The sequence below is a fragment of the Cotesia typhae genome, unplaced genomic scaffold (genome assembly GCF_013202065.1).
Source record: "Cotesia typhae breed Kobodo isofemale line unplaced genomic scaffold, CoteBio_Ctyphae scaffold_152, whole genome shotgun sequence".
In the NCBI taxonomy this organism is placed as follows: Eukaryota; Metazoa; Arthropoda; class Insecta; order Hymenoptera; family Braconidae; genus Cotesia; species Cotesia typhae.
Window position 1 is genome coordinate 11371017 of NW_027423776.1, and position 21286 is coordinate 11392302.

The 21286-nt window shown below is 32.8% G+C and overlaps 2 protein-coding genes across 3 annotated transcripts; one reads left to right on the plus strand and one right to left on the minus strand.

Annotated features, from left to right (window-relative positions):
• Positions 1 to 10957: 10957 nt before the first annotated feature.
• On the minus strand, positions 10958 to 16404 carry LOC141536297 (organic solute transporter alpha-like protein). The gene is made up of 6 exons (XM_074256729.1): positions 16234 to 16404; positions 15754 to 15949; positions 13237 to 13465; positions 12990 to 13146; positions 12177 to 12317; positions 10958 to 11906 (listed from the first exon to the last, which is right to left on the minus strand). Exons 1-6 carry the CDS (start codon positions 16334 to 16336, stop codon positions 11707 to 11709), a joined length of 1026 nt encoding a protein of 341 aa, XP_074112830.1. The 5' UTR covers positions 16337 to 16404; the 3' UTR covers positions 10958 to 11706.
• Positions 16405 to 17180: 776 nt separating this feature from the next.
• Positions 17181 to 20601, plus strand: LOC141535934 (uncharacterized). 2 transcript variants are annotated; one of them, XM_074256105.1, is made up of 3 exons: positions 17181 to 17186; positions 17717 to 19661; positions 20126 to 20601. In XM_074256105.1, the coding sequence occupies exons 1-3, from the start codon at positions 17184 to 17186 to the stop codon at positions 20500 to 20502; spliced, it is 2325 nt and encodes a 774-aa protein (XP_074112206.1). In that variant the 5' UTR covers positions 17181 to 17183; the 3' UTR covers positions 20503 to 20601. The 2 variants fall into 2 exon arrangements, with proteins under 2 accessions (XP_074112206.1, XP_074112204.1); XM_074256103.1 differs by lacking the exon at positions 17181 to 17186 and having other exon boundaries at positions 17361 to 19661.
• Positions 20602 to 21286: the final 685 nt, after the last annotated feature.

Below are 21286 nucleotides of genomic sequence, written 5' to 3' on the forward strand. Positions count from 1 at the left end.
AAATAGCTTCCATCAGGAACCTGCAGCCGCCCAACAAAATATAAATCGGTGAATTTATCCTGTAATATATAATATATATATATATATATATATATATATATATATATATATATATATATATATATATATATATATATATATATACATCAGGCATGCAAAATTTCAAGGATTGCTATTATTATATTTTGTATTCTGTACTGGACCTAAATATACAATGAGGAAGCCATCCAGGTGTAAACTCTGCCGAGATTTTTTTACCATCAATTCAAACATACCAATTCAATTGTTTTCGGATCCCTTAGGAGGTTATTAGGCCAAACAGTTGATTAGTTTATGATTTTTTTAGAAATTTTGGATTTTTATACGAATAAATGAATATGTCTTAAGAAGGACCGTAAAATTCGGATGAGGACCAGGAACTTTAATAGAAAGGACCTTTTTATAAAATATATATATTTATTTATATTAATATAATGACAAACAGTCATTTGTAGATATCCTGTCTTTTATGCGGCGATGTACTACTCGTCTTTTCTGGGTGGGATATAATGTAAGGCGAATAAAAAATAAGATGCGTAGAATAGAATCCGAGGATCGAGGCTCAAAGGGAAGCTACAGACTTCCGGTGAGAGGGATAGTTTTATTATATTTTCAGTGATTATCCTATCCTGGGTACACAGCCACTCCCAGATCCTCTGTCCTCTCGCGAGGTGCTTTTATACATATATTTTTATGTATGATTGTAGGCGTAGGTTCCTTAGACAATGAGTCGAACATACATGCCTGATCTTTGGGAACTTTTTGTATCAGTTGTTGAGTTAGGATGTTTGTCGCTATTGTCGAGCTTTTGCCGGATGTCAGATGGATTAAATTAGCCTCGATTGACGTTGTGTAGGTCTATGGGATATTTTTTCTTGTTTACGGCAATAAAAATATTTTTTTTTTTTCTGTAATGAGGGCTAGTTAGGATAAAATAAAATTTTTTTTCAGTTGGAAAAATTTTTAAGGGAATAAAATTTTAATTGGAGAGATTTTATCGAAATAAAAGCCTTAGTCGCGATAAAAAATATTTTAATAGTACAATTGGGTGTAATTAAATGAAATTGTTATTAAAATTTAATGGTAAGAAAGGAAAAAATTAATTTATTATTTCCTTTTAAATAAATTATTTTTAATAGAATAATTTTTGATTTTAGGGAAAAAAAAAAAAAAAAAAAAAAAAAATTAAAAAATAAAACAAGGGTAATAAATTATTTTTAATTGCCCTAGTTGTCTCCTTAATTACGAAAAAAATATATTTTCCCAGCCGAATTTAGACTCCCTAAAAAAAAGAACCATTAAGTTCCTGAATATTTATTATTATTAGTGACATATAACATGTGATATGTTATATCTACCGGGAGAAGTTATGAGTTTAATAAATAAAGTTTTTAAAAAAGTCCATGTAGGTAAAATCCCCATAAACAAGTTAAAAGCCATTTGGATTTCCATTTTCGAAAATAGCTTCTAAACTTGATAACCCACTACACTCTAAAAGCGTTTTCTTTACAACTCGCGATATTGACAACCACCGATCTATAAATTTACTTTCTCCACCAACGTTCAACATCCATCGACGTACTTATCCTCGTATGTACACTTTATACGTATTATGTTACAATGTTACAGTTACATTGACCAAATAAAAGGTAATATAAAGTTATAAAAGTATGATTGATCCAATCGAGGTAATTTTTACAACGGAATCAACATCAATTTACCGGTAATGCATCAATAAATATTATTATCATTATTATTATTTTTGCTGTAATCGAAAATGCTCTATCTCTAGATACATAATTAAGAAATGATCTTATAGCTTGTGAACTATTAACATTTTTAAAGATATAAGCTCATTCCGATATTACTCTCATCAAGAGCTTTCATTTGAGTACCCACATCAATTTTTCATATATATATATATATATATATATATATATATATATATATATATATATCAAAAATGCATGTGGGTACTCAAATGAAAGGTCTTGAGGAGTGTAACATCGGGATAAGCTTATATTTTTTAAAATGTCAAACATTACAAAAATACTGGTAATTATAATAATAATATAAATTATAAAATTAGTTTTTTTAGTGTGTGTTTGTGTGATTTAGTTTCCCAAATAGAGCCTCGGATTATCCACAGACATAGAACTCACACCTCAACTCTGTCAGGTCACGCGAAGTGTGAACGGAATAAAGCGACAGCACGGGATCCATCATGAAATAAAATAAATTCTTTAAAATCCCTGGGCGGTGTAACAAAGCAGAAAATTTCAATTCCAGTTTGCTTCTTATTATTATAAATGTTTCTTATTTTTTTTATTCTTCTTCCTTCTTTCTATTATTATTACTATTATACGTATGGCCTCATATACTCACACGCTGGAGAGAGTAAATATAAAGAGAGCCAGAATTTTTAGCCGCGGGATTTTCTATTCACGTCTAGTTTTCGCGTCAAATAAATCGAGACAAATTTCCATTGTGCCCTTTGATGGGTGACACTAAAGACGCTGGAGAAACTGAGGGCACAAAGGGCAGGTGGTAACTAGACACTGAAAAACTGTGACACTGTGACACTGCGACTTTGTGTGTTGTATTTGAAAAATAGTCACTGCTAACATGGACAAGATGTGAAGCTTTCGGTAGTCGGTTGTTACTCAATACAATGGACCCGACAAATTTACCAAATTTATGGCCTGAGTTCATCGTCGAATTATTCGATCTTCGATTTGGGGAATTGAGAATGTCCTGGCAAGTTATTAGGTTTCACGGACCACTGCCCAGAAGTTTCTCCAGGATCAATTAGGATTTGTGCCAGCTCAGCGCCCGATTAGTCAGACTCTACCATCAAAATTAATAATCATTTTTTTTTTTTTTTTGCATACCATTACATTACTTTATTTTTGGTTAGTGCTAATTTTTAAAAATATTTTTATTACTCTTTATAAATTTATTTTATAAAAATTAATAAAAAAAAAAATTATTTTTAAAAATTTATTTACAAAAATTTTTTTATTTGATTTGAAATAATAAATTTCTTCAAAATAATTTTTTTTGGCTTAAACAATGTTTGAAATTTATTAATTAAATACAAGTTAGAATTTTTGAACATTTTTTGTTAATTTAAAATTAAAATTTTTATTTCATTTAATAAATTAAAAAGTTTTATAAGAAAAGTAAGCTCTAAATGTTGATAGATTCACCACCCCCGACAATCTCAAGGCGTTAACTGTAGAACTTATTTATCACTCCATAAATTCTTCACGTTCTTAACCCTGTCAGCGCGGCATTACTTTTATTCGCTCACTCGCATGTAAATTCCTGGCGGCAGCATCTACGACGAAAGCCTGGTGAAAATTGGGAGGTGGATGTAATTTAGTGGGGCGATTGGGATGCGGTCTGACAATCTTTGTCCTCGAGGTTCTTTTAATTCAAAGAGGTCCTTCTTGCTTTTATCTCCGTTTGGTTAATTTTATTATTGTATTTCTTTGCGTGCGGTCGAGTACCGAGGACTCTGTCGGAAGGAGCAGCAGGAAGTTGCGGTGAACCTCCGCATTACCGATATGTCCGAAGTTCTCTTGCTCTTAGCAGTAAATCAAATTTGGTCTTTTATTTGGACCGCCTTTGGTTTCGGTGGCGGACCTCCCTCGTGCTAAACTCTCTCATTTAGATGACTCCTTGCGGTCGGTCCTCCGACAATAAACAGACAACTGAAAAGAGAAAACACAGCCCGACATTGACAATTCGGGTTTTAGTTTAGTTTTTCTCAACTTTCTCTTCGATTGTTCCAAACATTCCGAACATGTTTATGATTTTACGTTTTTTCTTTGATTTTTAAAATATTTCCGCTGTTATTTTTTTATTTTACAATTTTTTTTTTTTTTTTTTAACAATAAAAAATAATTTATATAAAATACCGATTTTTCTTATTCTCTTAAAAATATAGATTATTTTCGAAAAAAATTTTTTTTTTGCTGAACGGAGTTAATAAATAACCGTAGCGTACTTTGCCCAAAATTCCTAGAGTGATCTGAGAGTGTTCCATTAGCCGGGAATAGGAGAAAAAGTCAGCTCCTTTCGGGCTGGATCATTACCCTCTCGAGTAACTAAAATAATGGGTAAATAATAGCAGCCTTGGGCGATCCTCCGGCATTTAGCATATTTTATATGGTATATAAAAGACAACAGAGATAACCTGAGCATGAATTGACCGCGGAATTGAAATTCAAATTAAAAATATCGAATTATGAAATTAACAAAATAAGTTCCGAGGGCCAGGGTCCAAGACCTGGCCAATTTTCGGGTAATTTCGTGCCCGGCGAGTTTACTCCCTTTACTTAAATATTTAGGGTCGATCCTCGGTATTAGTGGTGGCTCTTGGTCTATCCTTCTTCCTTTCTTCTCGTTATTTAGCTCGGCACTCCTCCCACTGAGCTGAGGAGCCAAATAATGATCCTCGGCAACCATATGGTCGCACAATACGACTCTGCTGTATTCTTATATTATGTTAGTTAGTTACAATGAGTTGGTATATATAGTTGATATAAAAATAAGGATAAAACCCGAAAAAGTAAAAGTAATGTTAACTAAGCTTGACATGTATCGATACATCTTCTGTGTGCGCAAAAGATCCACCAAACTGATTCAATATCATCTCCGGGGTCCATTCTCGTCCGGATTAATCTCACTTATAAATCGCACGGTTTATATTACGGTAACACACGCTAACTAGTCGATGTAGCAAAATCATCGCTAATGGATCAATTTTTGGGGGGTAATTATCGTTATTATCCTTCCAACTGGCATTATCATCATCCGCGATTGCACAATTATATAAATTATTTTTTGACCCTTCCGGTGGGTACTCAGGTACCGTAATTAAGCGCTGAAAAAATTATGGGCGAGTCTAATGTGGTAAAAGAGGAATAGAGAGTTGAGGATCGATTTGTTAGAGAAAAAATTGTTACCGAAAAAATTGAGATGTTATTTTGGAAAAATTCTGAGTAGTTTATTAAATTTTTTAATAGAAAAATTTTTTAGTTCAAAAATTAGAAAATAAAAATTTTTTTTGGGTTTATTTTATTCTTAAATCTAAATAAGGGAAATTAAATTTTTTTATTTTTGAATTTTTTTTTATGAAATTTGGAATTTTAAAATTATTTTTGACAATTCTTAAGAATTTTAAAAATAAAAAAAAAAAAACTTTGGATGCATGGAAAAAATTAAATTGTTAATTTCAGCAAAACTTCTTTAAAAAAATTTTGACAGAATAATTAATGCGTAAATTTGAATAATTATTCGGTTTTCTAAATTCATTTGGGATTTACATATTTCCCTGGAGGACACAAGTGTTGAAGCAGAACTTTTTATAACCCTTCGTCACTCACTTAACGATCTGGCGCCGTCTCTTTACATTTTAAAGGTTTTTCATATAAATTTAAAAATAAATACAAAAAAAGTAACTCAGGAATTTATGGAAATTTGGGCATTCAAAGGAACGAAAGTCATCGAGTTTTAATTTTTGACACAAAAAACCATTCACCAAGTTTACCGTTTGGAAATATTTCAAATTTTTCTCGACAAAGTTTTTAATTTAAAAATTTTAATTTGTCCCACAAAATTCTAATTAATCTTCCAATTATTTAAGAAAGTTGACAACGAAAATTTTGGACAAAAAGATAAAAATTCACAGACCTTATTAATTTTTGAAATAATTTATTACAAAACGAAAAACTATAATTTAGAACTCTAGAGTATAATAGTTATTTTTCTTAGAGCAGAGGGTCGAGGTCGATTGTACCGAAATAAATCACCGAGATATTTTTTCTTCGGCGTGAAAATCTTCGGGTTTTCGGATAAAAGTGTGAATTAGAACATCTCCAACACCCAAACTAATTTTTTTATCTAATATCCAAGTGTCGGGTTTTGAGTTTTAATAGACTCGGAGTTGATATTCCTTAACGAAAAAACGGAGCCCAGCTGGGGGAGATAATTTCTGTTTTAGTATCTTCGCAGCATCCTCGTCCACCATATGTCAGGGATTTGCATCAGGAAAAGCTTTTCCACATAACAGAGCAGTCTTTTTAGTTTATTTGTCGGGTCTATGGCTACCAGATGGCCGCAAGAGATTCTCTTCTCCCTTTTTATTTCACTTCTCAATCGGTTAGGCGTCATCGCTAAATTTTAGGCATTAGTCCTTCAGGGCATTAGTCAGCTGGTCAAGAAATTTAAGTGCTACGTAACACTATCGTTCAATATTATCTTTAATGAGTTATTTATTTATTTTAAAAATTCTGGGGTGTTATTTTTTTTTTTTTTTTTTTTTAAATAGAATTTTATGTTTTGATATTAAATTATGGCTCCAATTAATTATTAATTCATAATTTAAAATTATAAATTAATGATTAACGATCTATAACTATACATATTAAACTTAAATGATTGATTTATATCCTAAAAAATTAATAATTGACCATTATTTAAATAATTAACAATTAAAAATAAATTATCATTTAATTTAATGATTTAATAATTTATAAAAATGTCAATAATTAATTTTGACAATTAAAAGGATTTTAAACGATTAAATAATTGAAAAAAAAAAGTTTAAAAATTTTGAATGAAATTAAAAGCCGCGAAAATAAAGAAGAAGATTGAATTTTATTAAATAAAACAAACCTGGAGGGGTTTAAGGTGACACAAACCGGCCCGAATATCGACTATCGAATAATCAAAGTTAAGTAAAGTGTGTCAGGGACCATTAAGGCAATCAACAGTCGGCGAGATCTTAAGAAACACCTTAGTGGTGGCTGATTTTGGATCCTCAACGATTTCTCTATTCGCCGGTTAATTGAAACGTAATTATTAACGTAAATGAGTTTGATTATAAATTCCGCGATAATCACCCAATCTCTAATGCGATGAATAATTACGCAGGAGATAGAGGATGCGTTTTGGTCCTCGGGCTCGCGTGTAAAGCCAACACTTGTTTCTTGTTTTTGTCAGACCATGCAAACAATGCGGACAATGGAGAGAAAAATTAAACAGACGTCGGGCATCAAGCATAAGGCATTAACCACCAGATCTCCTTCATCTTAGAGAATATTATTCGGGTTTTGTTAAATCTAAAAGTTCGGTTTAGTTTCTTATTTCCGAGCCCGACAACAAAACGAGTTGATAATACGCCTGGCGTCTGTTATTGTCAGATATATATTATTTTGAGGCTAGAATCGCTTTGAGGAACTTGTCGTCGGGATAAAGGAAACCAAAGCCTCATTTTTACCTGAAAAAAATATAAATATATTTTATTTTCGCAGAATTTCAAACTAAAAATGATAAAATCATTTTCTTAAATAAATTTCTCACTAGTTTTCTGATGGAAGGGACTTTATATCAGTTTAAGATCAAAAATTAATTTATTCCATTCATAGGCTCGCTTAATTAAAGAACATTTTGATCTCCTGGGATTTTTTTCCGTTTAAATGATTGATTTTTTACTGTCCTATTAATTTTAAAATGTACCTGGATTTTTTTTTATCATTTATCAAGTTTAAAATTTTGTTTTTAACTTTTCTAGCTCTTAATTTAAAAATATTTAATTTTTTTTTTTTTTTTTTAATTATAAATAATTGTATTTATTTTTTATTAATAAAAATTAATTAAAAATTTTTTTGACCAGAATTTCTTCAAAAAATCGCTAAAAATCAAAGGAAAAAATTATTAATTGACGAAGCGCTTGAACAAAACAACTAAACCATGAAATAGAAACTTAAAAACCAAAAAAAAATTTTTTTCCACCACTAAAATCCTAATTTTGGCTTCTAATTGTCCGTGAGATTTAAAATCTATCTCAAAGGGAAAAATAAAATATCATCGTAAGATCATTAACTACAAACCACGATCCGTGTCGCAGAGGTGGCTCGTAGGGGCTGTAATTTGTTGACTGTTAATTACCCAGTGGTTAATAATTACAGAGGGATTATGAACTACTTTGTAGAAGAACCTAGCCGGAGTCGAGTTAGCTCGTTCGGAAAAAAGGTAATTTAGTTTTTTATTCTTCCGGAGTTATAATCCCACGGAGCTTTCATTCGGAAAATTCAATTAAACCGTGAACTGGCCTTCAAAGACCCGCCGTTCTTATTCTTCTATTATTTTATATTATATATAATGTTTCAAATAAATATCTCAGCTGAAAAAATTTTTTTTGTATCATTTTTTATATTTTTTCCGAGTGGAATAAAAATACAAAATATAATCGTTTAAGTTTCCTTGAGCCTCTGAATATGAAGGAACCCTTGATGAGTAACCCTTTGTTGTCCTGGAAGGGTCATTGCGTTTGTTTAATTGTCCGTGAAAATATATTTAACTATAGAAATTTATTTTACCAAACATGTATTGTAATAATTTAAAATTAAAGTTTTACGTCTGGTCTAAGAATTTGAATTGTGATCGCCAGATTGGGGCTTAACTTTACCTGGACTCTCCAGCAGGTAGAATATATTCCGAAGACTCGACCTGACTGAGGAATAATAATAAAGATAATAATAATAATAATAATAATAATAATAATAATAATAATAATAATAATAATAATAAGAAGAAGAAGAAGAAGAAGAAGAAGAAGAAGAAGGAGAAGAATAAAATACAAGACCCGGGAATACAAATAGAAGAAAAAAAACACAAATAAAAAATAAAAAGGAAGAATGGGAAGCAGAAAAGTAGAGCCATAACTATTGTTAGTGCTTGAAGATAAATCTTAGGAGCGTCACATTTCTGAAAGGTCCGTCATCAACTGGACTCCTATCCTGTCCACTGGAGCTATGGAGAATAAAATTTTAAATTCTGAGTAAATGTTGCGATATCACGGGATATCATCTCCTATTTACTTCTATCATTATTTTATTTTTTATTTTTTATTTTTTATTTTTTATCTTGGTTAGTTCTGTGGTTTTCAGGTATTTAATCGGGAATCAGGACTCAATCTATCCGGCGAGATCGTCGTGACAGAAGATCTAGGGTTTTATGTCGGATTGTCTCGATGTTGCTCATAAATAATTCGGGTTTATTTATAAACCAACGGAAACAACTCTTGTATATTGAAACAAATAAATAATTACTAACAAGGCGCCTTTTTTTGGGCAGGTAGATCATTTGAGGGTCGTGAGTTTTTGGTGGAAATATGTATTTAAAATTTTGATATTATTATTATGTTTTTAAAATTTTATTTTTGAAGTGAAAATTTATTTTTAAAATTTTTGCTCAAAAATTAAAGATTTGAACTTAAATTTTGGAGAAAAAAAAAATAAAAATAGGTCAAAATTGATCAGAAAACTTTTTACAAAAATTGAATCTTCTTTTCGCATTGTGTTAAATGAATTAAAGAGCAACATCAAGGAAAGTTTTTGGTTGATAAGAGAGTCTTTGAATTTAGAATAAAACTCCCTGGAAAAAAGAAAAGACTAAACGTCGTAATAACGCGATCTGGATGACGATAATACACAAAGGAGCGAATGACGTAAGCCAAATCTTGTTGCAGTGCTGGCGGGAGCTTTTCACGATACGCTAAGTCAAAAAATCAACACTGTACGCTGGATGCGAACCAAATAATTCCCTTGTGTATTTACAGGCGAGGATGTTGTGTGTAGGTATGTGTAGGTATATGTACGGTGGATTTGACGTAGATCGGTCCATTCAGCGCCAGAAGAGTATAAAGTAGAGGGAGGGTCCCTTTGAATTTGAAAGCCTCTATCGGAATACGGGGCCATGAATCACTACCGGATCACACAGATGCCACTAGAGCTGCTCCCGGATAAAGTATTATATATTATACTTTATACTTTATATACAGTATTATACATTATGTATAATATAATTCAATAAAATATAATATATAAACGCGAATGAGAATTGAGAAAGCCCCGGTCTAATGTGTATGATGAATGCACCTCAACGGAATAACTTTTTTACCTTTGGGCATATTATGTGTGTTTTTTATTTATCGATCCCTTTTTTCCTTTTCAGAGGCTCAATGCGCTCGATAAATTTAACTCGGGCTTTTACTTGTATCAAAATTTCCTAAATATAGAAATTTTTGGGATAAAAAAAGAAATAAGTGTTTTTTAAACAGGACAAAGTGACCGATAATTACTTGACGAATAATTAATTGCCTTTAAAGAAATGAAAAAAAAATTAAATCTGGCTTTTTCTATTTAAATTATTTATAATTATTATTAAACAATTAAGAATCTTCTACTACTTATTAAATATAAATATTTGCCAACTATCGGCAAAAATTAATAATCAATAATTAATTTCAAAAATTGTTAATACCCGCCATTTTGAAACTAACCAACCGATTTTGGTTCTGATTGAAGCTAGCCCCTTCAAATCATTTGACAAATGAGCTCCCTTCAATATTAAAGGAGTTATGGAGGTCATACTGAAAAAAATACCACAAATTGTAAAACCAATGGATAAATTTCCATAAAAATTCGATTTTTAAGCTAACAATTGTGCTGTTATTACAATTTATTTTCTCTGGCTGAGTAAATACAAGCCCGAAATTTGTTTTTTATTTTTGAAATGGGCAGCGAGCCTATCAGCCGTCAAACAGAAGAGGAATAGAAGAAGCATGTGTGATTCGTCAGCGGCCGTCACGATAATGCATTCCGATGTCTGTTTACACTTACCAAGTGCCTGGCACGTGGTCGTCTTGGATGTTATATTATTATATATTATGTTTGGTGTACGATAGGAAGGATAGGACTCTTCACTCACCGTGATTCGAGATTTCACACATGCCTCCCCCTCATCACCATATTTAAAACATTAATGCCTACGCTGAAAAGCCAACACGTAAACCAACAAATTTATTTTATTTTATTTTATTGTATAAAATACAACAATACCCGACTTAACAATATACAATTCATTTATATTTGTTATTTATAATAATTTAACTTTTGTACTTGATTTTAAAGAACAGTTGTGTCAACGTTAACGCAGAACTCTATTCTTTGGACAGAATTAAAGTTACGAATTATTTGTAATGAGTAATGGGTTTAATTATTAGTTTTACAGTTCAGGTACTTGGAAAAAAATTGAAAAATTTTATTTTTTTACTAGCTAAAACTATTTAAAGAATTTTAATTATTTTTTCAATATTTAATTTTTAAATTGTTTGAAATATTTAAAATTCTTTTTATAAAATATTTCTAAAAAAAAATTACATGCTATATAAAATTTAATTTATCATTTACAACTCTGATTATTTTTTTAATTTAAAATAATAAAACAGTAGCCTAAAATTCCAGAATTTAACCTTAGAATAAATTAAAAAAAAAAAAAACTACCGTGACACAAAAAAGAATAAATGTCAACGGATCTTCACCTCGACATATCTGTCCTCGAATCGGTTCAGAGTCAGAATAAACTGTTATGTACATATATAATATTACATCTACATCCACATACCAGATACCAGGTACGCGACACGACGCATAAAGAAAAGGACAAGACCCAAAGTACACGTTAAATTAATACGAACCGTATCACAAAAATGTGAGCCACGTGTCTTTGCTTATCTTGTTCTAACATAAAAAAAAAAAAAAAAAAGGTTTATTTAAACCAATAAAATTTTTTTCTCAGGAAAAAAAATTTTTTTTATGCTCGCTGGTTGCAATTCTGATTAACATTGATCGGGCGCTTGTTGATCTGGCTGCTAAGATTGATTGTGGTAATTGTTTGTAGGGTTGGCTCGTCAACAGTCGTTGATTTAGCGGCGCTGACGTCCTCTCTGTAGACGAAGGCTGCGACGTACCCAAGAAGCAACATCTCGATTAGCATCAGCGCGTTGTAGGTAACTGAAATTGAGAAGGTAACATGAGCCTCGAGATCACCGATCCCAAGCTTTTGTGTAGCCTTAACCCTACCGATTAACCCGGATCACGGTCTCCGTCATCGCGGCATCTTTTTTTTTTTTTTTTTTACTAAAAATTGCTACAAAAATATTAATCTCGGCCTTTGTTCGTCTGTCGTCGGGCTCTCACTGCTCATTCTTCATAGAAGCGAATTTATTTAGATATCTTCATTAAATATTATTGTTATTATAAATAAAGGAGTTTTTAACTTACAGTTTGCATACATCTGCGGAGTGATCGGCGGGTTGCAGGGGAACAGTCCAGTTGCCGGAAGAAATTTAATAACAGTAGCCTGGAGTTTTGAGAAAAAAAGGACTAGCTGCGTAACCAGCGCCTTCAACTGCAGCTTCCCTTCTGAAAACAAACGTAAAACCTTATTTTAATTGTCATTGTTGTTCTTACGGGAGAATTAAAACAAGCAAGGAATTATTACACCTGTGTCAATACCCAAATTTGTTTGGAATGCAATGTAATTTTTGGGTTGTTTGATTTTAAAAGTTTTTAAATTGCAGTCTCATTTCAAAACACACTAACGGTCATTTTTAGATTCGTTTTTGTTGGTATTATTACAAATTTTCTACTTTAAGTAAACAATTTTATTTTTTCTACAATTTTCTTGTTGATGTATCTTCTATAACTTTTATAAATTTAGAGCGTAAAAATTTAAAGAATTTCCGCTTTTTTATAAATAATTTTTTTGATTAGTATTATCCCTTCTGAAAATTTATATTTTAACACACAATTGTATAAAATACATTTTTTTTTCTTATATAAATAACGAAAATAAAATTTTCTGCGCTTATAGCCCAAAAATCTATCCAATTTTACATTATACTTTATTAATAATACTTTTAAATAATTATTAATTCGAAAAAAAACTTTAATATTAATTAAAAAATTTTTTTATTAAATTAAGGAGACTTTTGCATTTTTTATGAATTTTAAGACCAAAATTTATTTAAAAAATAAAAACTAAATTGCAGTATCGTGAACCGTTAAAATTGTCGTATTTAAAATTTTTCTCACCTGGGTTCAACTGTTTGAGACTAATCGCAACAATGTTAATCCCATAGAGAGCCATAAGAATACTGGCAACACAGAGTGGTTGGAAGAAAACATTGTACGAGGTATAAACAACGGGGTCCTCAAGGTGCATTATCAAAAAAATAATGTATATCATTCCCTAAAAGCATCCGAGCGATTTCTTATTAGCATATATGTTAATCCTTGATAATGCATCTTATTATGTAAATGTGTTGTAGAGTAACCGAACCTGGACAATGGGGAACTGGAGGACGATAATCCTCAGCCAGGACAAATTGGCGTTGTTGAACTGGAGACTGGGAAAGGGCAGACAGGGCCAGCAGCAGCAAGGCCCGACTTTGAGGATCATAGCCGGGTCCGAGACCTTCCTGAGCCCGACTTCGGTGATCAGCAAGTACACTCGGTAGAAGGATATCGTCAGCGCCATCTGGGTGACTGCTTCCATGAGTAATTGAGTCCTGAAATTTTTAGTTATTGTTAAGTTTGTATGTTTGTCACATTCTGTCGCAACAGCCACTAAATTTCCAGGCTGTCCTTTATATTTAGCGAGATACCGATCTCGGACAAAAACTCAGCATTAAAGGCTTGAGATCGATTATTTTTGGGGGAATTGTTAGTTGTTCGGCAAAAACTCTACAGATGCCGGAGATCGAGATCGAGATTCGATCTGCTTACACATAATGAAGTAGTTTCAAGGAGGTAACCCCGTCTAACAGGGCACATACAGGCTGACATTTTTTACGCCGAACCGGTTTCGAGTAATAGAGACACTACAATTACATACACGTACTTCTTGAGCTGTTAATTTCGGGAATAAAGACACTGTAACGCTTTATTCGAAGCTACATTTCGAGTTAAGAAGATACAGATCTTTTGTTTATTTATTTTTGGTGACATTATCATCATAAATACAATTAGGGAGACGAGCCACGGGTTTGTGCGAGTTTATAATTGAGGATAATTATTAGGGAGGTTGGCAATTTATTGGATAAGGTTTGATTTGGAGTTTGCAGGAATGAAAGTTTAAAATTGCTTATACATATTTTTTTTTTTAATTTTATAATTGTGATAATTATGGTAAAATTCCAAATTTTTTGAATTTAAAAAGATAAAAAATCTTTAATTTTAAATAAATTTTGATAAGAGCCTTAAAAAAAAATTTTTTTTTTCATTTAAGTGAGAGAAAAAATTTTTAAAGGATAATTTTTTGGAAAATTGAGAAAATTTTATCTTTTAGCGATGCGTAAAACATTTTTAATTTCCCAAAAATTTTACGAAGGGTCTTAGAAAAATTTTTTCCTTAAATTGGGTGAGAAAAAAATTTTTTTTAAGTATTGTTTATCAAAATTCTTTAAAAAATCAAACTTTAATCAAGTTTTGAGATTTATTTTCAATATAGTAATGATAATAATAATAATGAAAGTAATTTAAATAAAATAATGTATTTAAATTATATTGCAAGTAAACTTTCACAATAATAATGTATATCATTTCTAGAAATCAGTTATTGTTCATCCATAATTTATTGTTTTCCAATTTCTTCACCAACAACTTTTCCTCCACCGAGTTTTTTTTCTCCAAAATTGTCTTTTATCTTTCTAATTCCAAAAAAACCATCTTGAAAATGAGTAATTTAATTCCCTCCGCCCAAAAAACTCAAAAAACCAGAATGACAAATGAAGAGCGACAACAAAAACCGTAGATTAATATTAATCCAACGTTAGCAGCTGATAGACAAATATATATCTACGATCTCGGAGCGTTCTCTCATCTCTCAGCAAGGATCAACACGACGTTATCTAATCGTCCCGAAATTAAAAGCCGACCTTCCTGAGATATCGGCACGAGAAACGAGATCATTAGCCTCTAACTCGAATAATCTCATACTATTTTTTTTTCTTTTTAATTTTTTTGTCATTTCATCTACAGCCGTTGCTCAAATGTCTCGTTCATTAAAACTGATGGTCCTTTAGTCGCTCTACATCCACAAAGATCTTTTCTAAATTAAACGATCGTCTATTCATTTGAAACCTGACATCGGACACCAATCTTAATCTGAGATAATTGCCGTCGCTGAAAGTCTTAACCAATATATATTTTCATAAATATTTATGTCCCTTTTTTTTTTTTTTTTTTTTTTCTTCCCTTATTATTCATTTATTTATTTACCAGAAAAAAATAATAACTAACAACCTTGCAGTCACTATGTGACTGCCGTGAGTTGTGAACTATAAGTCAATAAAAATTTGCTTTATTAAATAATAACTTTTGTTAAATTGCACTGTAATTTTTTAAATATTGACATTTATAAAGATATAAGCTCATCCTGATGTTACACTCATCAAGAGCTTTCATTTGAGTACCCACATCAATTTTTCATATATTTTTCATATATACATATATATATATATATATATATATATATATATATATATATATATATATATATATATATATATATATATATATATATATATATATATATATATATATATATATATATAAATATATTAAAAATTGATGTGGGTATTTAAATGAAAGGTCTCGATGAGTGTAACATCGGGATAAGTTTATATCTATAAAAATGTCAATAGTTCATAAGATACAAGGTCATTTCTTAATTAAATATATAAATTTTGCTTATTCTCTTAATAATATAGATAATAATAATAATCTTGCAACGAACAAGGATCGTTAAAAGCAAAAAGCAACAAACAATTTTCAGCGAAAGTAAATTGAAAGTTACCTTGGCAATGAAAGAGCAAGAAGACTGCAGAAGCTGGTGATCGGATAAAGCCACAATATCACAAAGCTGTTCTTCTTGTAGGTCCAGGTCTCTGTCTGAAGAAAGACTCGGTAGGAGGCGTGTAACGCTAATGAGATGGTCGCCATTGTCAGGATCGACCCGATGCTGATGAACACAGTGCCAAATGCTCCCAGTCCTGCAAAAAACACCCATCCTTAAAAATCTCCACCAGCTGGCGGGTGATAATGATGGCAATCCTTTCAGTTTATTTTTCTGGGAACCGTGCTACGGAAAGCATAATGATAATGGGCCACAGGTTTTGACACGTAATCGCCGAGAGAGTGAAACTTTCACTGAGCAAGCGTTGATACACGTTACACTAGGCATCATTATTTTTAAAGAAATATTCTTTTGAATTATCAGTAATTGATCAATCTCAAGTAATTATCAATAAATATTCCATTAAATTCAAAGACTTACGTTCTAGGTACTCTGATGAGGGTGAAATGATATTTTGGTCGCAAGAAAGATTCCAAAAATCGTAAGTTGGGCTGTCTTCCGGCACGCTCAAATATTCTTCCATTTTCACTTGAAAATATTTTAATTTTCACTCAGAAAAATTGAAATTAATGGAAGTTTTGTTTGATTTAAAGCTACTTGCTCTCAGGTTGGACACCAACAGACCCGCGGTGAGTTGCTCGAGTGAGAGTTTCTTCCCCACTCGCTTTCTGTTACATAAACATTATTTGTTTTCATGACTTTGATTTTCAAATCGGGCATAAATCATTCGACAAATAAATTAAAATTAATCTTTCATAAAATTACAATAATCATATCTAATCTTGTATCTTCAAAAGAATAATTCTTATCATCACTGCGCTTTTTCTGGAGAAATTTAAAAATAACGAGCAGAGCGATTTCTGCATTTTCGACCGCCAATTGTTACCGTCAGGCGCTGAATGTTAAAAAAAAAAAAAAATTTTTTTTTCGACGGATGGAAAAATAATCTTTTACTAAAAATACACATAAAAGACGGATGGATGTTGACTTGTTGATTGCCGATGGAAGTAAAAGTTCCGCATGTGGCTGGGAAATGAAATTGAATTACAGTTCAATAAATCAGCGATCTTGAAGGTCAATCTGTTGACCCGATTTCCTCCATGGCTTCTAACTTTCTTTAGATTGCCTAAAAAATACCCGCGACATTGAAAGCAGAAAGTGAACTTGGAAGATCGGAGATTTTATTTAATCTAGGGCTGGATGATCTTTCGTCAAATGGATATCAACGGTGAAGGTATATATAAATGGAATACCCGAGTTGGGACCTTGCAGAGGGAGAATCACGACTTGGTAAGATATAGAGAGTTTGAAAGTAGGCCTCAGTCGTTCAGTTAGTTGGTGACTACTTCTCCAGACGATTGGACAGAGCTATGGTGAGTCATTTTGAATCAATAACTTTATCAATTAAACACAACTAATTAATAAATAAAAAAAATTGTGCTAATTATTAATCAAAAATTAAAAAAAAATTCAATCATTCTAATTATCAATCAAATTTTAATCAATTCTTTCTAGAGTTGCCAAAACATTCGAAGGAAATTTAAAATTCAAATTACTGATGAATTAATTAAATATCAAACTTCTAATGAATTTATTCGCTTATTCAAATGAATTTAAAATACAAAAAGCAATGAAGCAAATCGTTATTAGTGTGTTAAGTGCGTGCGTGACAATCTCGGACTTTCTCGGTTGGTCACGCTAGTCAAGGACCTCTCGGTCGGTGTTCACTCACCTCTGCATAATTACTTGTTACGTGTGTTTGCTTATAATTTATAAATAATAACATACTATACAAACTTATTGGGAAACGCGGTCAGATCTTCAGTAGTGAAGAACAAGAATTTTAGACCACGTTTTGGGTTATAAATTTTTCCGGCCGCCTTAAAATGAATTCATGTTCCAGATACTACTGATATTGGTGACCATTATTGGTCTAGGAAGGTGCCTGGAGCAGGTTCCTTCCAAGTTGGAAATCGAGTCCTCAATCAACAGGACAATCGAAGAGGTAGAGCGGATGATAGACCGGGACGAAAAGCTGCCTAAGCTGTCAAGGGAGCAGATTGTTGACATTCTGTTCAACATCACGAGCCAGGACATTGATTCGATGGAGGAATCGGTGAGACAAGCGCGTTCTGACTATCAGCGAGCATTGCTGGTGGTCTTGCCGTACAATTCCAAGGATGCGAAAAATCAAGACATCAAAGACTTGTACACTAAGCCGCCGATCGTCCAGATAATTCCTGACTCAGAAGGCATGATTCCCTTTTCTTCGATCCAAGAGGAGAACCCGGTGCTGAACAACTTTATCAGCTCCAAGTATGTGGAAGAAATCAACAACGAGTTTGGGAGCATGCAAGACAGTTCGGAAGAGAAGGGAGGGTCTGATCCAGAGAGGTTCAGCTTGATCAGTGATGATTGGGAGATCGAGACCAAGCAGACGAAGAATAAGCAGGTTGGTTCTAGCAAAACTGATAAGACTACCAAGATGATGAAGATTACCGTGCCAGAAGCTGTTACTGTTCCTGCTATTAGGTCCACTGTCAATGTTCTCACTTCGGATCAATGGAGGTACTTTGGTCCTCCTGCTACCCCGAAAATTACCATGTCTACAACTACAACAACGATAACTACTCAAAGACCTACTACAACAACTACAACTACTCGAAGACCAACAACTACAACAACAACAACCACAAAGTCTCCAGTAATTGAATTCTCGAAGGAGTCCCACAAAAATTGGGCGCCATTCCTTCCAACCGCAATGTCAACAAGTCTAACGGAAGAAGCTTCCTCAATTCCTCCTTTCAAGAAGCTGCCGACAATTACCACGACAATCCAACCTGAGATTATCACCTTCGATATGATGGAGATGATGAAGGATAAACCGCAGCCATCAATATTTGTCACGCCGATGTCATCCCACTTCGATGAAAAGCTAATCAATTCAACATCAAAAAAAGACTCCAAGATTGAAATTCCGATGAGAAACGAAGTGATGACTTTGCTAAAATCGATTGGACTTGGCGAGAGCGAGATTAAGTTAACTGCCAATCCCTCGGCAGCCCAGGGGATCTATGCAACCAATTTTGAAATTCCAGAGTCTGATAGCATTGGCCAGATGTCCGCGATGGGGGTCGACTCCCCGACGATTGCCAGCCAGAATACCTTCGAGCAGACTCCCAAGGATGTCCGGCAAGGATTCAACAACTTGGCGCCAGATGTTCAGTGGTTGTTTCAGAGATTCGGTATGGCTGCTCTCAGAGATTTGGACAATCAAAAACAAACTACTACTTCCACGACTACCAGGGCTCCAGTTCCAGTTCGGTGGAATAACTTTAAGCCTCTTCCGTCTTCTGAAGTAAAAGACGAGTCTATGAGGGAGTTTCTCGCTAAATTCGGCCTGGGAACCGACAGGAACCGCAAGTCAATGAAAGATCAGCAAACGACAGAAAAAAATGATCATTCAGTGATAGAAGCCGTTCCTGAGAATATGAGGGATATTCTGGCCAACATAGGACTCATAGAACGGAAAAGTCTGCCTGGGAAAGCTAAGCAATCTCCGAGGGTCGATTCCGAGCCGAAATTGCACGTCTTCAAGCCCCATGAGATTCAACTCAGTGATCAGCGACAGCGGATAAAGATTAATCAGCTTCTAGACACGGTAAGGCTTGCTCAGGAGGGCAAGGCTCAGATCTCTGATGTTCGCCAAGCTGCTACCGAGCTTCTGGAGACGGCCAAGACTCTCAAGGAAGGCCCTGACCCGCTGAATCTCCAGGAGTTGATGCAGATGTACAACAACGAAGCTAGGAATGAGGTCAAGCGGCAGAACAATGCTTCAATGTCTGATGGTAAGTTGTTTTTTAATTTGACCTATGTGCGTAACCCTTTGAACATTCTTTAGATAAGTAGCTTCTGACCGTTGGACGTTTCTCAATCAGAAACTGGTTCTGTTCTTACTTTTTTTAGGTTTCTAGTCGTTATATTAATAAATATATAAATGTATGCCTGGTTGCATCATCCAGAACTTTCATGTTTTTTTTAACTACATGCGCTACAATATTGCAGAAGATCAATCGTATTCGGTTTAGTACGTCTTATGTCAAGCGACTTGCATGTCCGAGAATTGCATGACAAGTGTCGGGAACTGACAAGTTAAATAATTGTTAGAATGAGGAAATAACGGGGATAATATTCCTGATGATATGAATTTGCTGCATGCTATTTACTGAATTCGTTAAATAAAAGTTGTTTTGTGTGTTTTTCTGATGCGTGAAAGTCGTTTGACTACTTTTTAAAGTACAATTGTTAATAGGAACTCCGGATGCCGAGGAGGATTCTACTACATCAATTACGACAGCTTCTCCCACTCCGGCTACTTCCAGTGAAGCGACAGGTGCGGAAATGCCGAAAGACGCTGAGCTACCCGCAGACAGTGTGGGGGTTCCCAGCGACTCTAGCAGCAAGACCACGGAGAGCACCAATATTGATGACCTAGCGGACTCTTTCGGAGGAACCATCAGCGAGCCTGATCCTGTTTTACCGACGCCCAAAAAAACCGGGCTCTACTTTCTCGTAGATTGGAATTCATTCTTAGAAGTCGGCGAGGATGATAAGGAAAGTAAGGTGAACCTGAGGTTCGCTCCGAAAGCTGGAGATAGAACGCAGTTTATTCCTGTTGTTATTCCGTAGTTTGTTTCAATTTTGTTGTTAGTTTTAAGCGTGTGAATAGTATTTATATTTTTATTTTTGTTCAAAGATTTAATTTTGTAGTATTAGGTTGATGTTGTACTTTATGCCATTGAAAATAAATTTTTATTATTATTATTTATAACTTGCCACTAGATACCTTTATAATAATGCAAGAATTTATTAATTTTTATTTTTTATTTTAATTTTCATTTTAATTTTATATAAAAAAAATTTATTTTATTTTAGTAGCATAAATATGACTTTTCCTAAATCTAAATAATCAAATAGGACTAAAAAATATTTTCCAATCAAATAATATGATTTATTTTCATAAAAAAAAAAATTTTTTTTTTTTTTTTCATTTACTTTATTTTATAAATAATCGTATTTTTTTTTTTTTTTTTTTTTCATTAATTCATTATTTAAATAATGAAATAATAAATATTTAGAAAAAGGATATTTCAACAAATAAATGTCTACCATATCATCTGATGTTAAAAAAGTCATCAACCTTATCAATTCTCATGAGAAATTTATCGACAGTCGACATAACATCAATCCCTACTTTAAATAATAAAGCAGACCTCTACTCTTCACCACAAAACTTTGTCAGAAGATCAATCCCTCCAAAAAATACCTCCTAAATTTTTTCATCCACATGTAGAACAATGTTCCTCGAATACTGGTGGATTAGGATCGAGTAAAATAAAATTTTTTATTTATTTATCTATGTATTCCCCAATAGAGCAATATTTTTATTAATTTTTGCAATCTACCCTCTTAG

Excerpts from the sequence above, each read along its gene's own strand:
- LOC141535934 (XM_074256103.1), top strand. The coding sequence starts at position 17,708 with ATGTTCCAGATACTACTGATATTGGTGACCATTATTGGTCTAGGAAGG. Across the intron at positions 19,662-20,125 it reads CAATGCTTCAATGTCTGATG|GAACTCCGGATGCCGAGGAG; the intron begins GTAAGTTGTTTT and ends AATTGTTAATAG.
- LOC141536297 (XM_074256729.1), bottom strand. The coding sequence starts at position 16,336 with ATGGAAGAATATTTGAGCGTGCCGGAAGACAGCCCAACTTACGATTTT. Across the intron at positions 15,950-16,233 it reads CTCATCAGAGTACCTAGAAC|GACTGGGAGCATTTGGCACT; the intron begins GTAAGTCTTTGA and ends TGTTTTTTGCAG. Across the intron at positions 11,907-12,176 it reads TCCGCAGATGTATGCAAACT|TTACCTACAACGCGCTGATG; the intron begins GTAAGTTAAAAA and ends TCTCAATTTCAG.